The sequence below is a fragment of the Rhinatrema bivittatum genome, chromosome 10 (assembly GCF_901001135.1).
Source record: "Rhinatrema bivittatum chromosome 10, aRhiBiv1.1, whole genome shotgun sequence".
In the NCBI taxonomy this organism is placed as follows: domain Eukaryota; kingdom Metazoa; phylum Chordata; class Amphibia; order Gymnophiona; family Rhinatrematidae; genus Rhinatrema; species Rhinatrema bivittatum.
In genome coordinates this window covers 126,937,363-126,961,428 of record NC_042624.1, presented here as the reverse complement: position 1 = coordinate 126,961,428, position 24,066 = coordinate 126,937,363, and the positions used below count along the sequence as shown (strand labels likewise).

At 44.6% G+C, this 24,066-nt stretch overlaps 1 protein-coding gene across 4 annotated transcripts in view; it reads right to left on the bottom strand.

Moving 5' to 3' along the window:
• The window catches only part of MED8 (mediator complex subunit 8), an 82,783-nt gene that overhangs the window by 51,361 nt on the left and 7,356 nt on the right, over positions 1-24,066 (bottom strand). For all 4 annotated transcript variants that reach the window (XM_029618793.1, XM_029618795.1, XM_029618791.1 and 1 more), the window contains exons 3-4: positions 9,335-9,479; positions 1,931-2,071 (exon numbers count right to left, since the gene is read on the bottom strand). In XM_029618793.1, coding sequence (XP_029474653.1) covers positions 1,931-2,071; positions 9,335-9,479 — 286 coding nt within the window. The remainder of the gene's footprint in view (positions 1-1,930; positions 2,072-9,334; positions 9,480-24,066) is intronic.

The window sequence follows — 24,066 nt, the reverse complement described above, 5'->3', positions numbered from 1 at the left end:
AGGTGTTCTCCTAGGATAGCAGGATGTTAGTCCTCACACATAGGTGACATCAGATGGAGCTTGATGCGGAAAACTTGTGTCCAAGTTTCTAGAAACTTTGACTTGATACACTGAGCATGCCCTATACCACATATCCACAAGGGGTCCCTCTTCAGTCTTCTAACATAGAATTATAATAAAAAATAGGAGAAATCCAATTCCGCAGGGCGGTGGACAGATTTCATGAGGACTAACATCCTGCTGTCTTTGGAGAACACCTGTTACAGGTAAACAACTCTGTTTTCTCCAAGAACAAGCAGGATGGTAGTCCTCAAACATGGGTGAATCCCTAGCTACAGGCTGCTCCCCAAACACCTAATTATACAAACAGTCTAACTTCAGTTAGTCAGCCTGAGTGACTCACTGCTCCCTTGATTAACAAATGTTGGTCCCTATTCAAACCTAATCACACTACCTCAACACCTTTCCAAGGTGAGTAACTGAGCTGAACTATTCAACTTTTTTTACTTAGGTATACACTGCTCCTAGCTTATTTCTAGCTTCTGGCTACTTTTTGTGGGGTTTTTTTGTGGGGGTTTTTTTTTTCAATACAATCACTCAGTTAGTATTAAATACAAACACTCAGTTCTTTAAAAGTCTGCAGAACACTCAGTTCTGCAGACTTTTAAAAATAAACACACTACCTACTGCTACCTTATTGACTGACTAAAAATACAAACAGTCTAACTTGTCACTGCCTACCTACTGCTACCTTATTGACTGACTAAAAATACAGTCTAACTTGTTTATTCACTGCCTACCTACTGCTACCTTATTGACTGACTAAAAATACAAGCAGTCTAACTTGTTTATTCACTGCCTTTCTGACTATTAAAGGCACAAACACACTAAATAATATTCCCAAATAGTTAACTTTGCCCCAATACTTTTAAAAAAGACAATGTCCCAAGCAAAACTTACTGATTCCTTTCAGCCACCAGCAAGGTGATCCTCTCCTCTCAGTGTTCCCCCTGCATATAACTCTCTTTCCTTCTTACCATCCTCACTCCTTGCAGCCTTCTTGCCTTTCTTCCCCTCATATCCCCCGCAGCCCTTGCACCCTTCTTCTTTCTCTCACTCCATTCCCTAGAGCTCTCTCCCCTCCTTTTCCACCCACACCCCTGGCAGCTCTCTCCCTCTTTCCTTGCTCACTCTCTTCCCTGCATCCTTCTTCCTCCCTCACCCCTTCCTTCTCCCCACCTCTTGAAGTTCTTTCACTCTCCTCCCTGCAGCCCTCTCGTCTGCCCTTCCTCTCACTCCCTTCCTTCCTCTCTACCCCTGTAACCCTCTTGCTCTTCCTTCCCATTATCCTTTGCAGCCCTTCCATCCTCCTAATCCACACCTCCTGCAGTCCTACTGCCGCAGGAGGCTGCCATGTCCTGCAAACCCCAATCCAGTTCAAATTTGCCTGTCAGACATGAAAATCCAATTGCATTAAAGCAAATACATTTTCAAAATACTGATCACTGAAATAATCTAAGCCCAATTTATATTATTAAGTCTCAAATATTTAAAGCAAAATTTGTCAGTGCACGGATTCAAAATGAGCTTTTGAAGTGGCAGGGAGAATTACTATGTAAAATTGTTAGCAAAATATTGGATTGCAGATACTTGCCCTAATGAGTCGTGTTTTGGTAGAATCACTTGCATGTTGGTATACTGGACTACAATTTTGGTGTCTTCATAATGGGTAGTACTTTTAGCACTTTCTGCACTTCAAACCCTCTTTTTTAACAAATGCAGTTAACTTTGGCTTTAAAACTTTGTGACTCACGATCATAAACCGAGGTTTGATTGTTTGAAGGACTCCCTATGTGCTCTGTGAAAGTCTCTTTTTTTTTATTCTGTATTTTACCACCACTGTTTTTATGGGCTGTGATTCCTGCCATACCTGAGCCAGGTCTGGGGTGATGTGAGCTGCGTCAGTGCTTAGCTGCTTCTCCTGCTCCTCCACCTCGGGGTCTGGCTTGGTTCTTAGGTGATCTGGGACCACTTCATGGCTGAAGACAGGGACCCGGCCTTCTGTTAGTCGCTGTCAAAACAAGCCAAGGCAATCGGTAAATCAAGCTCATAATTTTTATTGTTTTTATTTTAAACAACAAAGAACTAGAGTTAAGTAACACCAATCTTATAGCGGAGTTAGAAAAAACTAGACATGACTTATAACACTCACCAAATAGTACTTATTATGATATTATGTTACAGTATTTTTGATGGCACCTGTTTAAGAGTTAGAATTCTAAACACTTTATACAACATAGTTTTTGTGCCTTATTGTGAACCGTTGTGATGGCGCCCGCTTAACGACGGCATAGAAAAGATTTCAAATAAATAAATAAATTGATGGGTCCAACCAATCAAACTATCTTCCCAGACGCTCCATCTAATCCAATCAAGCTAATCAAAAGTGTTCAATCAGAATCGGCTCAGCAACTAAGCAGCGATTAAATATCAATTTAAATGCTCCTCCCCACAGATCCCAGCTCTGCTCACCTCTCATTGGTGCGCGCCACCCCGCAGACAGCCCACGCTGTCTGCCTCTCACTAGGGAAGCCCCCCATCTCCCCTATTGCCTGCTTTTCATCAGGGAGCATAACCCAGCCTCTGCAGTCCACCAATGCTGGTCTCTCACTGGGAAACCCCTAACTAGCGGATAGTTTATTTATACGTTATGTCTCTTGTTTTCACTCTGTATTCAGTGATGACTGTGTTCTGCATGTGTGGTATTCTACTAGTGGATAGTTTATTTATACGTTATGTCTCTTGTTTTCACTCTGTATTCAGTGATGACTGTGTTCTGCATGTGCGGTATTCTACTAGCGGATAGTTTATTTATACGTTATGGTCTCTTGTTTTCACTCTGTATTCAGTGATGACTGTGTGTTCTGCATGTGTGGTATTCTACTAGCGGATAGTTTATTTATACGTTATGGTCTCTTGTTTTCACTCTGTATTCAGTGATGACCGTGTGTTCTGCATGTGCGGTATTCTACTAGCGGATAGTTTATTTATACGTTATGTCTCTTGTTTTCACTCTGTATTCAGTGATGACTGTGTTCTGCATGTGCGGTATTCTACTAGCGGATAGTTTATTTATACGTTATGGTCTCTTGTTTTCACTCTGTATTCAGTGATGACTGTGTGTTCTGCATGTGCGGTATTCTACTAGCGGATAGTTTATTTATACGTTATGGTCTCTTGTTTTCACTCTGTATTCAGTGATGACTGTGTGTTCTGCACGTGCGGTATTCTACTAGCGGATAGTTTATTTATATGTTATGTCTCTTGTTTTCACTCTGTATTCAGTGATGACTGTGTTCTGCATGTGTGGTATTCTACTAGCGGATAGTTTATTTATACGTTATGTCTCTTGTTTTCACTCTGTATTCAGTGATGACCGTGTGTTCTGCATGTGTGGTATTCTACTAGCGGATAGTTTATTTATACGTTATGGTCTCTTGTTTTCACTCTGTATTCAGTGATGACTGTGTGTTCTGCATGTGTGGTATTCTACTAGCGGATACTTTATTTATACGTTATGGTCTCTTGTTTTCACTCTGTATTCAGTGATGACTGTGTGTTCTGCATGTGTGGTATTCTACTAGTGGATAGTTTATTTATACGTTATGGTCTCTTGTTTTCACTCTGTATTCAGTGATGACTGTGTGTTCTGCATGTGTGGTATTCTACTAGCGGATACTTTATTTATACGTTATGGTCTCTTGTTTTCACTCTGTATTCAGTGATGACTGTGTGTTCTGCATGTGTGGTATTCTACTAGCGGATAGTTTATTTATACGTTATGGTCTCTTGTTTTCACTCTGTATTCAGTGATGACCGTGTGTTCTGCATGTGCGGTATTCTACTAGTGGATACTTTATTTATACGTTATGGTCTCTTGTTTTCACTCTGTATTCAGTGATGACTGTGTGTTCTGCATGTGTGGTATTCTACTAGCGGATAGTTTATTTATACGTTATGGTCTCTTGTTTTCACTCTGTATTCAGTGATGACCGTGTGTTCTGCATGTGCGGTATTCTACTAGTGGATACTTTATTTATACGTTATGGTCTCTTGTTTTCACTCTGTATTCAGTGATGACTGTGTGTTCTGCACGTGCGGTATTCTACTAGTGGATAGTTTATTTATACGTTATGTCTCTTGTTTTCACTCTGTATTCAGTGATGACTGTGTTCTGCATGTGTGTATTCTACTAGCGGATAGTTTATTTATACGTTATGTCACTTGTTTTCACTCTGTATTCAGTGATGACTGTGTTCTGCATGTGTGTATTCTACTAGCGGATAGTTTATTTATACGTTATGGTCTCTTGTTTTCACTCTGTATTCAGTGATGACTGTGTTCTGCACGTGCGGTATTCTACTAGCGGATAGTTTATTTATACGTTATGGTCTCTTGTTTTCACTCTGTATTCAGTGATGACTGTGTTCTGCATGTGCGGTATTCTACTAGCGGATAGTTTATTTATACGTTATGGTCTCTTGTTTTCACTCTGTATTCAGTGATGACTGTGTTCTGCATGTGTGGTATTCTACTAGCAGATAGTTTATTTATACGTTATGGTCTCTTGTTTTCGCTCTGTATTCAGTGATGACTGTGTTCTGCATGTGCGGTATTCTACTAGCGGATAGTTTATTTATACGTTATGGTCTCTTGTTTTCACTCTGTATTCAGTGATGACTGTGTTCTGCATGTGTGCTTTCTACTAGCGGATAGTTTATTTATACGTTATGTCTCTTGTTTTCACTCTGTATTCAGTGATGACTGTGTTCTGCATGTGTGTATTCTACTAGCGGATAGTTTATTTATACGTTATGGTCTCTTGTTTTCACTCTGTATTCAGTGATGACTGTGTTCTGCATGTGCGGTATTCTACTAGCGGATAGTTTATTTATACGTTATGGTCTCTTGTTTTCACTCTGTATTCAGTGATGACTGTGTGTTCTGCATGTTTGGTTTTCTACTAGCGGATAGTTTATTTATACGTTATGGTCTCTTGTTTTCGCTCTGTATTCAGTGATGACTGTGTTCTGCATGTGCGGTATTCTACTAGCGGATAGTTTATTTATACGTTATGGTCTCTTGTTTTCACTCTGTATTCAGTGATGACTGTGTTCTGCATGTGCGGTATTCTACTAGCGGATAGTTTATTTATACGTTATGGTCTCTTGTTTTCACTCTGTATTCAGTGATGACTGTGTTCTGCATGTGTGGTATTCTACTAGCGGATAGTTTATTTATACGTTATGGTCTCTTGTTTTCGCTCTGTATTCAGTGATGACTGTGTTCTGCATGTGCGGTATTCTACTAGCGGATAGTTTATTTATACGTTATGGTCTCTTGTTTTCACTCTGTATTCAGTGATGACTGTGTTCTGCATGTGTGGTATTCTACTAGCAGATAGTTTATTTATACGTTATGTCTCTTGTTTTCACTCTGTATTCAGTGATGACTGTGTTCTGCATGTGTGGTATTCTACTAGCAGATAGTTTATTTATACGTTATGGTCTCTTGTTTTCGCTCTGTATTCAGTGATGACTGTGTTCTGCATGTGCGGTATTCTACTAGCGGATAGTTTATTTATACGTTATGGTCTCTTGTTTTCACTCTGTATTCAGTGATGACTGTGTGTTCTGCATGTTTGGTTTTCTACTAGCGGATAGTTTATTTATACGTTATGGTCTCTTGTTTTCACTCTGTATTCAGTGATGACTGTGTGTTCTGCATGTTTGGTTTTCTACTAGCGGATAGTTTATTTATACGTTATGGTCTCTTGTTTTCGCTCTGTATTCAGTGATGACTGTGTTCTGCATGTGCGGTATTCTACTAGCGGATAGTTTATTTATACGTTATGGTCTCTTGTTTTCGCTCTGTATTCAGTGATGACTGTGTTCTGCATGTGTGTATTCTACTAGCGGATAGTTTATTTATACGTTATGGTCTCTTGTTTTCACTCTGTATTCAGTGATGACTGTGTTCTGCATGTGCGGTATTCTACTAGCGGATAGTTTATTTATACGTTATGGTCTCTTGTTTTCACTCTGTATTCAGTGATGACTGTGTGTTCTGCATGTTTGGTTTTCTACTAGCGGATAGTTTATTTATACGTTATGGTCTCTTGTTTTCACTCTGTATTCAGTGATGACTGTGTTCTGCATGTGCGGTATTCTACTAGCGGATAGTTTATTTATACGTTATGGTCTCTTGTTTTCACTCTGTATTCAGTGATGACTGTGTGTTCTGCATGTGCGGTATTCTACTAGCGGATAGTTTATTTATACGTTATGGTCTCTTGTTTTCACTCTGTATTCAGTGATGACTGTGTTCTGCATGTGTGGTATTCTACTAGCGGATACTTTATTTATACGTTATGGTCTCTTGTTTTCACTCTGTATTCAGTGATGACTGTGTTCTGCATGTGTGTATTCTACTAGTGGATAGTTTATTTATACGTTATGGTCTCTTGTTTTCACTCTGTATTCAGTGATGACTGTGTGTTCTGCATGTTTGGTTTTCTACTAGCGGATAGTTTATTTATACGTTATGGTCTCTTGTTTTCACTCTGTATTCAGTGATGACTGTGTGTTCTGCATGTTTGGTTTTCTACTAGCGGATACTTTCTGTGTAGGCATCTACAGCAGCCTGGCTTGCTCTGTTTTCCTAATAGGAGGATTATTGGTATTTTAGGACCTGGTGTAATATTTGCAGCATTACTTTTTAACAGGTAAGAATCTTATTGTTTGAATGCTGGCACTTAGTGCTAATTTGGTATAGTAAGTTTACTATATTGTAACTGGTCAGTCATAGCTTTCTGAGGGTGTTACAATAGGCCTAATACAATATGGGTATTTTTGCTGGGTTTTCTGGTTGGTGCCACAGTAGTGCATGTAAACATATACAGATTGCTGCTGGAAGTGACGTCTGTGCTCTGAATGTTCTTTTAAACGTTAAATCTATTATAATTTTTAAGTCTGTGTGTGTGTGTGTGTGCGCCCGCAGAGAGCTGGGATGGGGGCTTTAAAGTTATCCTAGAGAATCTAATAGCCTTGCACTGGCCACCTGGGTAGGGAGGAATATCAAATTGTAAAGTTTAGATTACTAGAGGGAGGAGAATGAATTGGTGAATATGGGGGTGGGGGGGGCAGCACAGTAATTCTTCACTGGCCCTGAGTAGCATTAGCCTAAGATTGGTGGGGAAAGCGGGATGGCTCTCACACACACACACACAGACTTGCATTCTCTCACTCACACACACACACACTTCATGAGACATGCTCAGACACTGACCCACACACTTTGACACTGATATATATATATATACACACACACAGACTTGCATTCTCTCAGTCACACACACACACTTTATGAGACATGCTCAGACACTGACCCACACTCTTTGACACTGATATATATATACACACACACAGACTTGCATTCTCTCAGTCACACACATACACTTTATGAGACATGCTCAGACACTGACCCACACACTGACACTGATATATATATATATATATATATATATATACACACACACAGACTTGCATTCTCTCAGTCACACACACACACTTTATGAGACATGCTCAGACACTGACCCACACACTTTGACACTGATATATATATATACACACACACACAGACTTGCATTCTCTCAGTCACACACACACACACACACTCTATGAGATATGCTCAGACACTGACCCACACACTTTGACACTGATATATATATATATATATACATACACACACACACACACAGACTTGCATTCTCTCAGTCACACACACATACTTTATGAGACATGCTCAGACACTGACCCATACACTTTGACACTGATATATATATACACACACACAGACTTGCATTCTCTCAATCACACACACTTTATGAGACATGCTCAGACACTGACCCACACACTTTGACACTGATATATACACACACATACAGACACATACACATATACTTCTACTGCTGTTCATGTGCTCACGTCCCTGGGCTGTAAAGCATCATCATGTAAAGTTCTGCACTTGTTGCCAGCCCTTACCCAGTCTGCAGCAGTCACCTTTACACTTCCTCTTCACTCCTGCCCTATCCATGACCCATGGCACTGAGATCAGCCCATGCAGCTAACACAGAGACTTTATTTGCAGGGCAGAGAACTTCCCCTGACTACCAGCAGAACAGCAAAACAAAAAAAAAAAATATGTATAAATTACTGATTTATTTATTTATTTAGGGCTTTTTTATACCGACACTCATGATACCAATTATATCGTATCGGTTTACAATAAACAGTGGTGCAATAACATTAACAACAACTTGAACAATAGGCTAGGAGAGAAGAAGAGAGTGAAAAGTTACAATAAACAGGGGCACTTGACCTGTGAGGAGGAAAAGCCAGAGTAATGGCTAGCATAGAAATAGGTAATATTTAGTCTCAGACATAAATAATAAAAGATATATACATAAGGTTATAATAAACACTAGTATAGAGGACTGATTGTAATCAACTATACATGGTATCATATACCTAGTTGTAGCAGTAGGGGATGTCATAGATCAGGGAAGGCTTGTAGAAATAGCCATGTCTTGAGTTTCTTTCTGAATGTCTGCGTGCAAGGTTCTTGTCTGAGGTCTGGGAGCATGTTGTTCCAGACGGTTGGTACTGCTGCTACTGATGATAAAACTTAGCTGTCTCCTTGTTTTCTGTTTGTCTGCTGCTGTCAGTCTATCTTAAGGTGATAAAGTTGCAGCTCCTGCTTTATGTATTTAATGTTGCTGGCTGTGATTTGTTCTTTGAAATTGCAGCAGCTTCTGCGGGGCGGAGGGAGACAGAACCAGCAGGAATGGGGGTCTATCTTTCACTTTCCTGCTTCTACAGGAACCAGATAGAAATGTTACACCTGTGAGAAGTCGCTAGATTTGTAGCTAAATTATTCCCTGTCGCATCCACAGTTGTAAAATCTCCATTTGGTTGAAAAAGTCACCATATCTTGCAACAAAATCACTCTCTTAATCCCCAGCTCAGGGAAGCAGCCTGGAAAAAGGATTCCCTCCAGAGCTGTGCCTTAAGGTGGAGCAGGCTAAATGCCTGGATCTGGTCTTTGAAGGGGGTCTTGATGTACACTGCCAATTCCCAAGGATAAATGGTGCCGTTCTCCAAGTCTACCTGGCTAGTAACTTTGTTAGGACTCTTGTCATGGTATTGCCCCATGGGAGGCCCCTGCCCACACAGGCTAGAAATGCCCCCTTTAAAGTGAATGTCATGCCCCTCACCAGGATTTCGTCGTCACGCTCCGGAGTCAGTATCAGCGGGATGAGCACCTGATTGCGTAACAGTGGCGTTTTCTCATTCTTCAGTACTTTGTTCAGAGTGTTCAGTTGTCCAGAAAGCAGTGCAAAGCTGTCAAGCACAGAGGGCCTGTAGCAAACCAAGAAACAAAATAAGCTTTGCACACATATACAGAGCCCAGGAGGCACAGGAATCCGGGCACAGAGAGCACCCAGGGACACACACACGCACTGCCCGGTACTGAACAGTAACCTGTCTCATGCACACACAGAGAAAGGCAGTGAGAGTGCAGGAGCACAGAGGAAACCAGAGTAACTCACATGGACGCACACACATATGGAGGCAGAGCACCCAGGGACACACACACGCACGCACTGCCCGGGACTGAACAGTAACCCTGTCTCATGCACACACAGAGAAGGTAGTGAGAGTGCAGGAGCACAGAGGAAACCAGAGTAACTCACATGGACGCACACACATATGGAGGCAGAGCACCCAGAGACACACACACACACGCACTGCCCGGGACTGAACAGTAACCCTGTCTCATGCACACACAGAGAAAGGCAGTGAGAGTGCAGGAGCACAGAGGAAACCAGAGTAACTCACATGGACGCACACACATATGGAGGCAGAGCACCCAGAGACACACACACGCACGCACTGCCCGGGACTGAACAGTAACCTGTCTCATGCACACACAGAGAAAGGCAGTGAGAGTGCAGGAGCACAGAGGAAACCAGAGTAACTCACATGGACGCACACACATATGGAGGCAGAGCACCCAGGGACACACACACACACGCACTGCCCGGGACTGAACAGTAACCTGTCTCATGCACACACAGAGAAAGGCAGTGAGAGTGCAGGAGCACAGAGGAAACCAGAGTAACTCACATGGACGCACACACATATGGAGGCAGAGCACCCAGAGACACACACACACGCACTGCCCGGGACTGAACAGTAACCCTGTCTCATGCACACACAGAGAAAGGCAGTGAGAGTGCAGGAGCACAGAGGAAACCAGAGTAACTCACATGGACGCACACACATATGGAGGCAGAGCACCCAGGGACACACACACGCACGCACTGCCCGGGACTGAACAGTAACCCTGTCTCATGCACACACAGAGAAGGTAGTGAGAGTGCAGGAGCACAGAGGAAACCAGAGTAACTCACATGGACGCACACACATATGGAGGCAGAGCACCCAGAGACACACACACACGCACTGCCCGGGACTGAACAGTAACCCTGTCTCATGCACACACAGAGAAAGGCAGTGAGAGTGCAGGAGCACAGAGGAAACCAGAGTAACTCACATGGACGCACACACATATGGAGGCAGAGCACCCAGGGACACACACACACACACACGCACTGCCCGGGACTGAACAGTAACCCTGTCTCATGCACACACAGAGAAGGTAGTGAGAGTGCAGGAGCACAGAGGAAACCAGAGTAACTCACATGGACGCACACACATATGGAGGCAGAGCACCCAGGGACACACACACACGCACTGCCCGGGACTGAACAGTAACCCTGTCTCATGCACACACAGAGAAAGGCAGTGAGAGTGCAGGAGCACAGAGGAAACCAGAGTAACTCACATGGACGCACACACATATGGAGGCAGAGCACCCAGGGACACACACACGCACGCACTGCCCGGGACTGAACAGTAACCTGTCTCATGCACACACAGAGAAAGGCAGTGAGAGTGCAGGAGCACAGAGGAAACCAGAGTAACTCACATGGACGCACACACATATGGAGGCAGAGCACCCAGGGACACACACACACACGCACTGCCCGGGACTGAACAGTAACCCTGTCTCATGCACACACAGAGAAAGGCAGTGAGAGTGCAGGAGCACAGAGGAAACCACAGTAACTCACATGGACGCACACACATATGGAGGCAGAGCACCCAGGGACGGACACACACACACACACACACACACACACGCACGGCCCGGGACTGAACAGTAACCCTGTCTCATGCACACACAGAGAAAGGTAGTGAGAGTGCAGGAGCACAGAGGAAACCAGAGTAACTCACATGGACGCACATACATATGGAGGCAGAGCACCCAGGGACACACACACACACACACACACACTGCCCGGGACGGAACAGTAACGCTGTCTCATGCACACACAGAGAAGGTAGTGAGAGTGCAGGAGCACAGAGGAAACCAGAGTAACTCACATGGACGCACACACATATGGAGGCAGAGCACCCAGGAACACACACACACGCACTGCCCGGGACTGAACAGTAACCCTGTCTCATGCACACACAGAGAAAGGCAGTGAGAGTGCAGGAGCACAGAGGAAACCAGAGTAACTCACATGGACGCACACACATATGGAGGCAGAGCACCCAGGGACACACACACACACACACGCACTGCCCGGGACTGAACAGTAACCCTGTCTCATGCACACACAGAGAAGGTAGTGAGAGTGCAGGAGCACAGAGGAAACCAGAGTAACTCACATGGACGCACACACATATGGAGGCAGAGCACCCAGGGACACACACACACACACACACACACACGCACTGCCCGGGACTGAACAGTAACCCTGTCTCATGCACACACAAAGAAGGTAGTGAGAGTGCAGGAGCACAGAGGAAACCAGAGTAACTCACATGGACGCACACACATATGGAGGCAGAGCACCCAGGGACACACACACACACGCACTGCCCGGGACTGAACAGTAACCCTGTCTCATGCACACACAAAGAAGGTAGTGAGAGTGCAGGAGCACAGAGGAAACCAGAGTAACTCACATGGACGCACACACATATGGAGGCAGAGCACCCAGGGACACACACACACACGCACTGCCCGGGACTGAACAGTAACCCTGTCTCATGCACACACAGAGAAGGTAGTGAGAGTGCAGGAGCACAGAGGAAACCAGAGTAACTCACATGGACGCACACACATATGGAGGCAGAGCACCCAGGGACACACACACACACACACACACGCACTGCCCGGGACTGAACAGTAACCCTGTCTCATGCACACACAGAGAAAGGCAGTGAGAGTGCAGGAGCACAGAGGAAACCACAGTAACTCACATGGACGCACACACATATGGAGGCAGAGCACCCAGGGACACACACACGCACGCACTGCCCGGGACTGAACAGTAACCTGTCTCATGCACACACAGAGAAAGGCAGTGAGAGTGCAGGAGCACAGAGGAAACCACAGTAACTCACATGGACGCACACACATATAGAGGCAGAGCACCCAGGGACACACACACGCACGCACTGCCCGGGACTGAACAGTAACCTGTCTCATGCACACACAGAGAAAGGTAGTGAGAGTGCAGGAGCACAGAGGAAACCAGAGTAACTCACATGGACGCACACACATATGGAGGCAGAGCACCCAGGGACACACACACACACACGCACTGCCCGGGACTGAACAGTAACCCTGTCTCATGCACACACAGAGAAGGTAGTGAGAGTGCAGGAGCACAGAGGAAACCAGAGTAACTCACATGGACGCACACACATATGGAGGCAGAGCACCCAGGGACACACACACGCACGCACTGCCCGGGACTGAACAGTAACCCTGTCTCATGCACACACAGAGAAAGGCAGTGAGAGTGCAGGAGCACAGAGGAAACCACAGTAACTCACATGGACGCACACACATATGGAGGCAGAGCACTCCTGGGATTGCACGAACAGGGAGGCAGGCAGACAGACACCAGGAATTGTCAAGTTGAGGACTTCCCTGCAAATTATGCACCAACTCCAGTTTAGAGTATAAGCACAACGAAGTGTTCCCCCCACTAGTAAAGAGGCAGACACACAGCATTTTCTGGCCATCATCACAGCTACTTACATGTGGTGCAGTCCAGAGAAAATCCCAGTATTCTAATAACAAAGCACTAAAACGTGACCAAAATATTAACACCACAGAAAACAAACTTGAAAACTCAAAAGCAGACTCGCTGATAGAACCACCTCTCCAATTACCAGGAGCTGGTGACAAACAATATGAAGGAATAGTAGAGAATAATTCTTACTCGTACATAGGAACATAAAAAATAAGATACACCATACTGAGCCACGCCAAGGGTCCATCAAGCTCAGCGTCCTGTTTCCAACAGAAGCCAATCCAGCTTGCAAATACCTGGCAAGTACCCAAACATTAAATAGATTCCAAATTACTAATGCTTATTAATAGCAGTTTATGGATTTTTCTTCTAGGAACTTAACCAAACCTTTTTTTAAACACAGTTAAACAAAATGCCGTAACTACATCTTCTGGCAATGAATTTCAGATCTTAACTATGCACTGAGTGAAAAAGAACTTTCTTTGATTTGTTTTAAATGTGCTACTTGCTAACTTCATGGAGTGCTCCCTGGTCCTTCTATTATCTGAGAGAGTAAATAACCGATTTATATTAATTTGTTCAAATCCGCTCATGGTTTTGAAGACTTCTATCATATCTCCCCTCAACCGCTCTTCTCCAAGCTGAACAGCCCTAACCTCTTCAGTCTTTCCTCATAGGGGAGCTGTTCCATCCCCTTTATCATTTTGGTTGCCCTTCTCTGTACCTTTTCCATCGCAATTATATCTTTTTTGAGATGCGGCGACCAGAATTGTACACAGTATTCAAGGTGCGGTCTCTCCATGGAGCGATACAGAGGCATTATGACATTTTCCGTTTTATTCACCATTCCCTTCTAATAATTCCTAACATTCTGTTTGCTTTTTTGACTGCCGCAGCACACTGAACCGACGATTTCAATGTGTTATCCACTATGACACCTAGATCTCTTTCTTGGGTTGTAGCACCTAATATGGAACCCAACATTGTGTAACTATAGCATGGGTTATTTTTCCCTATATGCATCACCTTGCACTTATCCACATTAAATTTCATCTGCCATTTCGATGCCCAATTTTCCAGTCTCACAAGGTCTTCCTGCAATTTATCACAATCCACTTGTGATTTAACTACTCTGAATAATTGGGTCATCCGCAAATTTGATCACCTCACTCGTTGTATTCCTTTCCAGATCATTTATAAATATATTGAAAAGCACCGGTCCAAGTACAGATCCCTGAGGCACTCCACTGTTTACCCTTTTCCAGTGAGAAAATTGACCATTTAATCCTACTCTGTTTCCTGACTTTTAACCAGCTTATAATCCACAAAATGACATCACCACCTACCCCATGACTTTTTACTTTTCCTAGAAGCCTCTCAGGAGGAACTTTGTCAAAAATCCAAATACACTACATCTACCGGTTCACCTTTATCCACATGTTTATTAACCCCTTCAAAAAACTGAAGCAGATTTGAGAGGCAAGACTTGCCTTGGGTAAAGTCATGCTGACTTTGTTCCATTAAACCATGTCTTTCTATATGTTCTGTGATTTTGATGTTTAGAACATTTTCCACTATTTTTCCTGGCACTGAAGTCAGGCTAGCTTGTCTGTAATTTTCCGTATTGCTCCTGGAGCCATTTCTAAATATTGGGGTTACATTAGCCACCCTCCAATCTTCAGGTACAATGGATGATTTTAATGACAGGATACAAATTTTCACTAATAGATCTGAAATTTCATATTGAGTTCCTTCAGAACACTGGGGTATAAACCATCCGGTCCAGGGGATTTACTACTCTTCAGTTTGTTAATCAGGCCCACCACATCTTCTACGTTTACCATGATTTGCTTCAGTCCATATGAATCATTACCCATGAAAGTCTTCTCCGGAACGGGTATCTCCCCAACATCCTCTTCAGTAAACACCGAAGCAAATAAATCGTTTAATCTTTCCGCGATGCCCTTATCTTCTCTAAACGCCCCTTTAACCCCTCGATCATCTAACGGTCCAACTGACTCCCTCGCAGGCTTTCTGCTTCGGATATATTTTTAAAAGTTTTTACTGTGAGTTTTTGCCTCTACGGCCAACCTCTTTTCAAATTTTCTTAGCCTCTCAGCGCTTATGCTTTATCCTATTTTCTTCTGTTGGATCCTTCTTCCAATTTTTTGAATGAACATCTTTTCGCTAAAATAGCCTCTTTCACCTCCCCTTTTAACCATGCCGGTAATCGTTTTGCCTTCCTTCCACCTTTCTTAATGTGTGGAATACGTCTGGACTGTGCTTCTAAGACGGTTTTTTTTTTTTAACAATGTCCTCGCCTCTTGCACACTTTTTACTTTTGTAGCTGCTCCTTTCAGTTTTTTTTCTAACAATTTTTCTAATTTTATTTTTGAAAGTTTAGCACCAGAGCCGTGGATTTTCTTACTGTCCCCCTTGCAATCACTAATTCAAATTTGATCATATTATGATCACTATTGCCAAGCGGCCCCACCACCGTTACCTCTCTCACCAAATCCTGTGCTCCCCTGAGAATTAGATCTAAAATTGCTCCCTCTCTCGTCGGTTCCTGAACCAATTGCTCCATAAAACTATTTATTCCATCCAGGAACTTTATCTCTCTAGCATGTCCTGATGTTACATTTACCCAGCGCCACCCATCGGGGTAAGAGCCCCTCTTCACAGCCGCACCACCGACCGACTCCAGAGGCTCGTGACCGTTCCCTCCAGAGGCCTTCCGATCGACACCTGAGGCCCTCTCCACGAGACTCCAAGGCCCTCCTCCTCCACCAATCGGCGACCACGCGCAACGGCGGCGACCTCATGAGCGAGTGACCACAGAACCCTTTAAAGCAAGGCTCCTATCGGCGGCGCTTCCCCTTCAACCTGGACGTCCTTGGCTTGCACCACCCATTGGGGTAAGAGCCCCTTCTCTGCAGCCGCACTGCCGACTGACTCCCGAGGCTCATTACCGTCCCCTCCAGAGGCCTTCCGATCAACGCATGAGGCCCCCTCCACAAGACTCCGAGGCCCTGCCTCCTCCGAGCCTCCTCGACCAATCGGCGAACTCATCAGCGAGCGACCCCAGAGCCCTTTAAATCAAGGCTCCTACCTGCAGCGCCGTGCGCCGAAGGAGCGCAACAAAGGGGTGCGCCCCTTTGTGCAGCCCCCTTTTGTAAGCCAGCTCCCCATCCTCAACCCGTTGGTACCCCAGAAAGAGGACCTGTTATCACTTCCTCTCTCTGCCTTTTCAAGCAATATAGGACCCCTGCCCTCCTCTCCTATTACTATTCTACTCAACTGCTCACTACTCCATATCCCTCCACCCCTCACTTCCACTTAATTGCTTACTTACCTCCTTTTCCTCTCTTCACTACTTAAACCCTTGTTTCAGTACCCCGGCCATCTTTCTTCTGGAATTCCACCTATACATTGGAAATTCACTAACATTGGTCGCTTCCTACGCCACATATTCACCCCACCAATTAGACATGCTAACTTACCCTGTTCCCATCCTCAAACACCTCCCCCACCACAACAAAAAACCTCTAACAACTATTCCTGCCCCCCAACTCGAGATCACTTCTGCCTATCATGATATCTCCACTCACTCAATTCCTTGGCCTCACGGCCCTCTCTCATATACTCATCAATTCCCAAGACCTAACTAAAGAGACACCTATCCTCAACGACCTCCTGCTTGATACCCAACCCGATATATGCGCTATAACGGAAACATGGTTCAAACACACTGATTTAGTCCTCCTGAACCAACTTCCTACACAAACTTATGACATCTTCTCTCTTCTTAGGCACAAACAAAAAAAAAAAAAAAAAAAAGAGGCGGAAGCCTCCTACTGGCTGCCAAAAAGGAACTCAGACTAATCTCTCAGACCATCTACACCTCCCCTAAATTCGAAATTGGCCTTTTTAAATCAACCCAATTGCAAGTTTGCCTAGCCTATACCCCCCAGTTCTTCTTGATAATAACGCCTCCCCCTTCATTGAATTCATAGCTGACAATTTAGATATGGACATCCCAACCATCATCCTTGGGGACTTTAACCTCCATGTAGATACTATCCCCCTACCCCTTAACTGTGAAGCCTTATCATCCATCAACACCATGGGCTTCAAACAAATTATAACCACCCTCATTCCCAAGGCTGGCCATACCCTGGATTTAATCTTTATTAACTCACTTTTCTATTCCGCCGAAACCCCTTCCTGCACTCCTGTCTCCTGGTCTGACCACTCACTCATAAAAACCAACCTTACCATAAAATAAATAACCAGCCCCCTCCCACACACAAAAATACTATATACTTTAGAAAACCCTGCAACAAGGAGGACCTAATTCTCTCCCTCACGGAAACCATTGATAAAATAGACCTTTCCAGCCCAGACTTGGCCCTCGCCTCCTGGAATAATATTACCAACAACATCGCTAACAACATCTGCCCATTAAAGGCCATCGAACTAAACTCTGCTCGCAATACAAATAAACCATGGTTCACTGCTGAACTAAAAAAAACTTAACCACGATCTAAGATCTAAGGAAAAGAAATGGCGCAAAGACCTCCCCCCCTCTTTGCTGGCTGACTACAAATCAACCCTCCACACTTACAGAACATTTATACTTAAAACAAAGAGAGACTTTTACGCTCTCAAAATCCATAGTTTTCAATATATTGCTAAAGCCCTCTTTTCATTTGCTCCACCACTCATCTCAGACAACGACGCCAAAATCAAATGTGACGAACTTGCAGACTATTTCCAGGACAAAATCTCCAAGCTTCTGCTGCGATTTACACCCTCCACTTCACTCTTCAACACCACCTCCACAAACCCCATAGCTACCCTGGAGTCCTTCGAAACCTCGTCCTCCTTGGAAATTGAATCTCTCCTAAAGAAAATGAAACCTTCTTCTCACCCATCCGATACCATCCCCATGAAATCACTACTAACTATCCCAAACGTAATCGCCAAACCCCTAGCGGATATCATCAACTTCGCCCTCACCCTAGGATATGTTCCCGCTGCACTGACCAAGCCACCCTTAAACCTATACTGAAGAAGCCAAACCTAGACCCCTCAGATCCAGCAAACTTTCGGCCAATCTCCAACCTCCCTTTCATAGCAAAACTCATGGAAAGAGTTGTCAACCTCCAACTCACTGATCATCTCAAAAAACACAATCTCCTATTCCCTTCCCAATTTGTCTTCCGCAAATTCTATAATTCTGAAACCCTTCTAATTTCCCTCACAGACACCCTCCTCAAAGGATTGGATAAGGGCCAATCTTTCATACTTGCATTACTAGACATATCTTCAGCATTTGACACTATCAACCACAACATTCTTCTAAACCGGCTCTCAGAAATTGGCATCACAGGAACTGCCCTCAGCTGGTTTGAATCCTACCTCAACAAAAGACACTACAAGGTCAGAATAGGTAATAAAAAATCTAAACTTAACACGGGGAGTCCCCCAAGGCTTATCCCTCTCCTTGACACTATTCAATATTTACCTCCTGCCCCTCTGCCAACTCCTTACTGACCTAGGTCTTACCCACTTTATCTACACGGATGACGTCCAAATCCTCATTCCCATTACTGAATCTATGCCCAAATCCCTCAAGATCTGGGATAACTGCCTTACCTCAATTAACCACCTTCTCACAAGTCTCAACCTTGCCCTTAACACATCCAAAACAGAACTCCTAATCATTTCACCTGAGCACCATAACCCCCCCCCCCCCCCCCCCCCGACCTTCCTGTAACTAGGGCCCAACATGTCAGAGACCTGGGTGTCATGTTAGATAACCATATGAACCTAAAAAAATTCATTAACACCACCATGAAGGACTGCTTCTAAAACTCCAAGTATTAAAACTATTAAAAAATCCTCCTCCATTTCAACGACTTTCGTACAGTTCTCCAAGCCACACTTTTCTCCAAAATAGACTATTGCAATACCCTCCCTCCTAGGTCTTCCTGCAACCACAACCAAACCTCTCCAAATACTTCAAAATGCTGTGGCCAGAATCCTCACCAACACTCGCAGAAAAGACCATATTACTCCTATAATTATGGACATCCACTGGCTTCCAATCCACTTCAGAATCCTCCACAAGAGTCTCTCTATCATCCATAAGACCCTTCATAACCAAAGTGTTCAATGACTAAATGACTCCTTGCACTACAATTCATCGAATAGACCTACCAGAACCACTTATAAAGGAACCCTCTACATTCCCTCTTTCAAACTTACCCATCAAATCTGCACGAAAGAACGGGCACTGTCCACAGCAGGACCATCCTTATGGAATTCAATGCCCCCAGACACACGCCAAGAACACTGCACCCTGACCTTTAAGAAAAACTAAAAACTTGGCTATTCACACAAGCCTTTACATAACTTCTCCTTTGCTACCCCATGCTTTCGCCATGGCACTTATCCTTCTCCCACCCAACTAAAGAAGCCACTTTATTATGGTTCATCCCCATAATCTTCCCTCACAGTCCCCTTCCCCCCCAACCCGCTATTCCATTATCTTCTAGCTTATTTATTCCTTAGGTTTATACTTGTTTTAATTCTCCCTGTTTCATGTAATCTTCTAATTCCTTTTCCTAAGTTAACTGTTTCACCTGTTCAACGTAAACCAATGTGATATGCATATGAATGTTGGTATAAAAAAGTCTTAAATAAATAAAAATAATATTTGGATATTTGAAATCTCCCATCATTACAGCACTACCAATTTGGTTAGCTTCCCTAATTTCTCTTAGCATTTCACTGTCTGTCTCACCATCTTGGCCAGGTGGACGGTAGTATACTCCTGTCACTATACTCTTCCCCAACACATAAGGGATTTCTATCCATAAAGATTCAATTGTGCATTTAGTCTCATGCAGGCTCTTTATCGTGTTGAACTCTATGCCATCCCGGACATAAAGCACCACACCGTCTTCCAGATGCTTTTCTCTGACACTGCGATATAATTTGTACCCTGGTATAGCACTGTCCCATTGGTTATCCTCCTTCCACCATGTCTCTGATATGTCAATTAAGTCTATGTTATCATTCACTGCCGTCTTACTTCTTAGACTTCTGGTATTAGCATACAAACATTTCAAAGTGTATTTTTTGTTTGCATTTTCATTCTGCTTTTTAATTGATAGGGATAAATTGGAATCTTTTTAGCTCAGGTGAGTTTTTAATTACAGGCACTTGGACTACTTTTCTTATTATTGGAACCTCACTGTTGGGATGCCCTAATTCTAATGCATCATTAGTATCTTCTGAAGATACCTCCCTCCGAACCATGCGCTGCTGAGTGACTGTCAGCTTTCCCCTTTGTTCTAATTTAAAAGTTGCTCTCTCCCCTTTTTAAAGGTTAGCGCCAGCAGTCTGGTTCCACCCTGGTTAAGGTGGAGCCCATCCCTTCGGAAAAGACTCCCCCCTTCCCCAAAAGGTTCCCCAGTTCCTTACAAAACTGAATCCCTCTTCCTTGCACCATCGTCTCATCCATGCATTGAGACTCCGGAGCTCTGCCTGCCTCTGGTGACCTGCGCGTGGAACAGGGAGCATTTCAGAGAAAGCTACCCTGGAGGTTCTGGATTTAATCTTTCTACCTAAGAGCCTAAATTTGGCTTCCAGAACCTCCCTCCCACATTTTCCTATGTCGTTGGTGCCCACATGTACCACGACAGCCGGCTCCTCCCCAGCACTGTCTAAAATCCTATCTAGGTGATGCGTGAGGTTCGCCACCTTCGCACCAGGTAGGCAAGTTACCAGGTGATCCTCACGCCCAACAGCCACCCAGCTATCTACATTCCTAATAATTGGATCACCAACTATGACGGCCGACCTAACTCTTCCCTCCTGGGCAGTAGGCCTTGGGGAGATATCCTCAGTGCGAAAGGACAATGCATTGCCTGGAGAGCAGGTCCTTGCTACAGGATCACTTCCTGCTGCATCAGGTTGATGCTCTCTGATCAAGAGATCTTCTTCCTCCAAGGCAGCATCAGGGCTGCCAGCCTGAAGTTGGGACTTGGCTACTATGTCCCTGAAGGTCTCATCTAACCACCTCTCTGTCTGCCTCAGCTCCTCCAGGTCTGCCACTCTAGCCTCCAGAGACCAGACTCATTCCCTGAGAGACAGAAGCTCTTTGCATCAGATACACATGTAGAACTTCTCTCCGGCAGGTAAAAAATCATTCATGTGACACTTGATCGAAAGACTGGGAGGCCCCCTCTTGCTGCTGGATTGTTGCCTTCATCTCAAATTTGTTCAGTTCCTAGTTAAGTATTAGGTTGCTATTGAAAATAACCTGGATTAAATAATTAAATAATGAAATTAATGAAACAGTTTTGCACAAGAGAAAAGAATGTGTTTGTTTTTATAAGCAGGCAAGGAAGACCTTGGGGTGAGAAGCAGAAGCAGTTTGTGTAGAAATTTGCTGATGCTTCAAGGCCTAGCTACTGAACAGGGAAAGAAGGGAGTGTACTAAAATAACGGTATTTTGACATCATTAGTTTAGGTAAAAGGTTCAGTAATTCTCCACTCCAAATAAGGGAGCCATCCCAAAATAGAAAAAAACGCTGTCAGCCATACATGTATATAAGACAATAATGTATCTTGTATTAGGGGGAAAGAAGCAAGAGAGCAGAGCAGGCTAGGTAGAACGTCACTGTTAGATGCACTATGCTTCTAAGAAAGACTAATTATATATTCATTTCTTGCATTTTACTAATAAAAATTATTCATTAAGACAAGAAGTTGTAGATTATTACAGAAGCGCCGGCCTTCTGCCCCAGAGCATAGGCTCCGGAATTGAACTCTCTGTGTGTGTGGAGAACACAGATAATGATCCTTTTGAACTCTCTGCAAGGGGAGATAATGATCTGAACTCCCTGACCATCGCAGCGGTCAGGTAAATGAACACTATAGGAGTTGGATTCCCTGTTTCCGTAGGTGGGCCACAGCTACTGCTAGACACTTGGTGAAGACCCTCAGGGCTGATGAGAGGCCAAAGGGGAGCATCTTGTATTGAAAATGGCGTCCACTGACTTGGAAGCATAGGTACCCACCAGGATGCAGGGTGCATAGGGATATGAGAGTACCATCCTTGAGGTCGAGCGAACACATCCAATCATTGGGCCGTAGGAAGGGCAATATGGATTTGAGGGAAGTCATCCTGAATTTCTCTCTGGCCAGGAATTTGTTGAGAGACCAGAGATCCAGGATGGGACATAGGCTTCCCGATTTCTTGGGAATAAGGAAGTACTGAGTGTACAATCCTTGATGGAGTGGCAGGGACTCGGCGGATGGAACATTGAAGAAGCTTAGTGACCCCTCAGGGAGCGGCTGCTGAGTGAGTCGACCTGCTTTGTCCATACCATGTGGGGAAGAGATGGTGTGGACTTGAAGTTGGGGGTGAGCCTTCCTTAATGATCTTTGGCACCCAACGGTCAGAGGTGATTGTTTCCCACGAGGGGAGGAAATAGGAAAGTCTCTCTCCAACAGGTAGCAGTAGAGGCAGCCTGGGATTCTCTAAAAAACTTTAAGGGGGTTTGGGGGTGTTGCCATTGGGGGGAGGTTGTGGCTGTCATGTGGTTCACTGGCATGAGCACTTCTGCAGCTGCTGAGGAGATTGCACCTGGGCTGGCGGGTAAGACTGCAGACGGAAGGGTGGGTATAGTCTGTAAGATCGCCTCTGAAAGTAGGATTTTCTGTAACTGGGGTAGTACCGCTTTGTGGATGCGGGATCAGAGGGCATTGTCAGTGACATGACAGCAACATTTTGATCTTTGAGTTGCGCCACTGTTTCGCGCAACGTATCCCCCGAACAGGTTGTTGGGGAGACATGGGAGGTCGGCCAACTTCTCGTGCACATCTTCTCTAATTGCACTAGCGCAGAGGCACGCTAATCGTCTGGCCACAATGCCACTCGCTGTGGCTCGGGTGGATGGGTCGAAGGCTTTGTATATAGTGCGGAGCAAGTGTTGGAGGCCTTCCTCCAGATCATGGAACTGGTCAGGCAGGCGGTTGTCCGGTGCAGCCGCCGTGAGTAAAGATTTTAGCGATTGCAGACACTCCTATAAATACTGAGTGATGTAAAATTGGTGTTGTTGGATTTTTGTATTGAGCATGCCCGCCTGAGAGGCCTGCTTGCCAAAATCGTCTAGGTACTTGCAGTCCTTCCCCGGAGGGGTATTGGAGTGCAGTCGTGTCTTTTTTTGCCCTCTTCATGGCCGACTCAACGACCACTGATGCAAGAGGAAGTTGGAGGATGCTATAGAAGGGGGACCTCCTCATTCGAAATTTGAGGTCAGTCTTGCGCAACGTCTTGGTCTGGAGAAGAGGGACTCCCATGTCCCGGTCACCATTGCATCCAAGTCGGCATGTGAGGGCACCTTAAAAATGTTTAGTATGCTGAGGACTTCCACCCGGGGATCCGGCACCTTTCTGGTCTCAATGTTAAGTCTGTTTCCTACCTTCTCTACAAATTTTGAATAAGAGAGATCCTCTGGAGGGGAGACCATCTCAGGCTGCTCCTCTGGGGGATCTGAAGAGTAGCCGGTTGAAGATACTGGAGAGATGGATGGAGACTAGTGAGGCGAGACATCCCTGGGCGGGGAGCCCCGCAAAGGAGGACTGATGGAACATGGCCCCGGGCTAAGATTCTCCTGTCCAGGTGAACGTGAAGCCACGAGGGGAGAAGGGGCTTGTGACCTGCCAGAGCGTTTGTCCGCACCCTGCTGTTCAACCGTCGAGAGGAATTGAGTCAAAATCCTGGAAATCTGAGACATTGTCTGGGA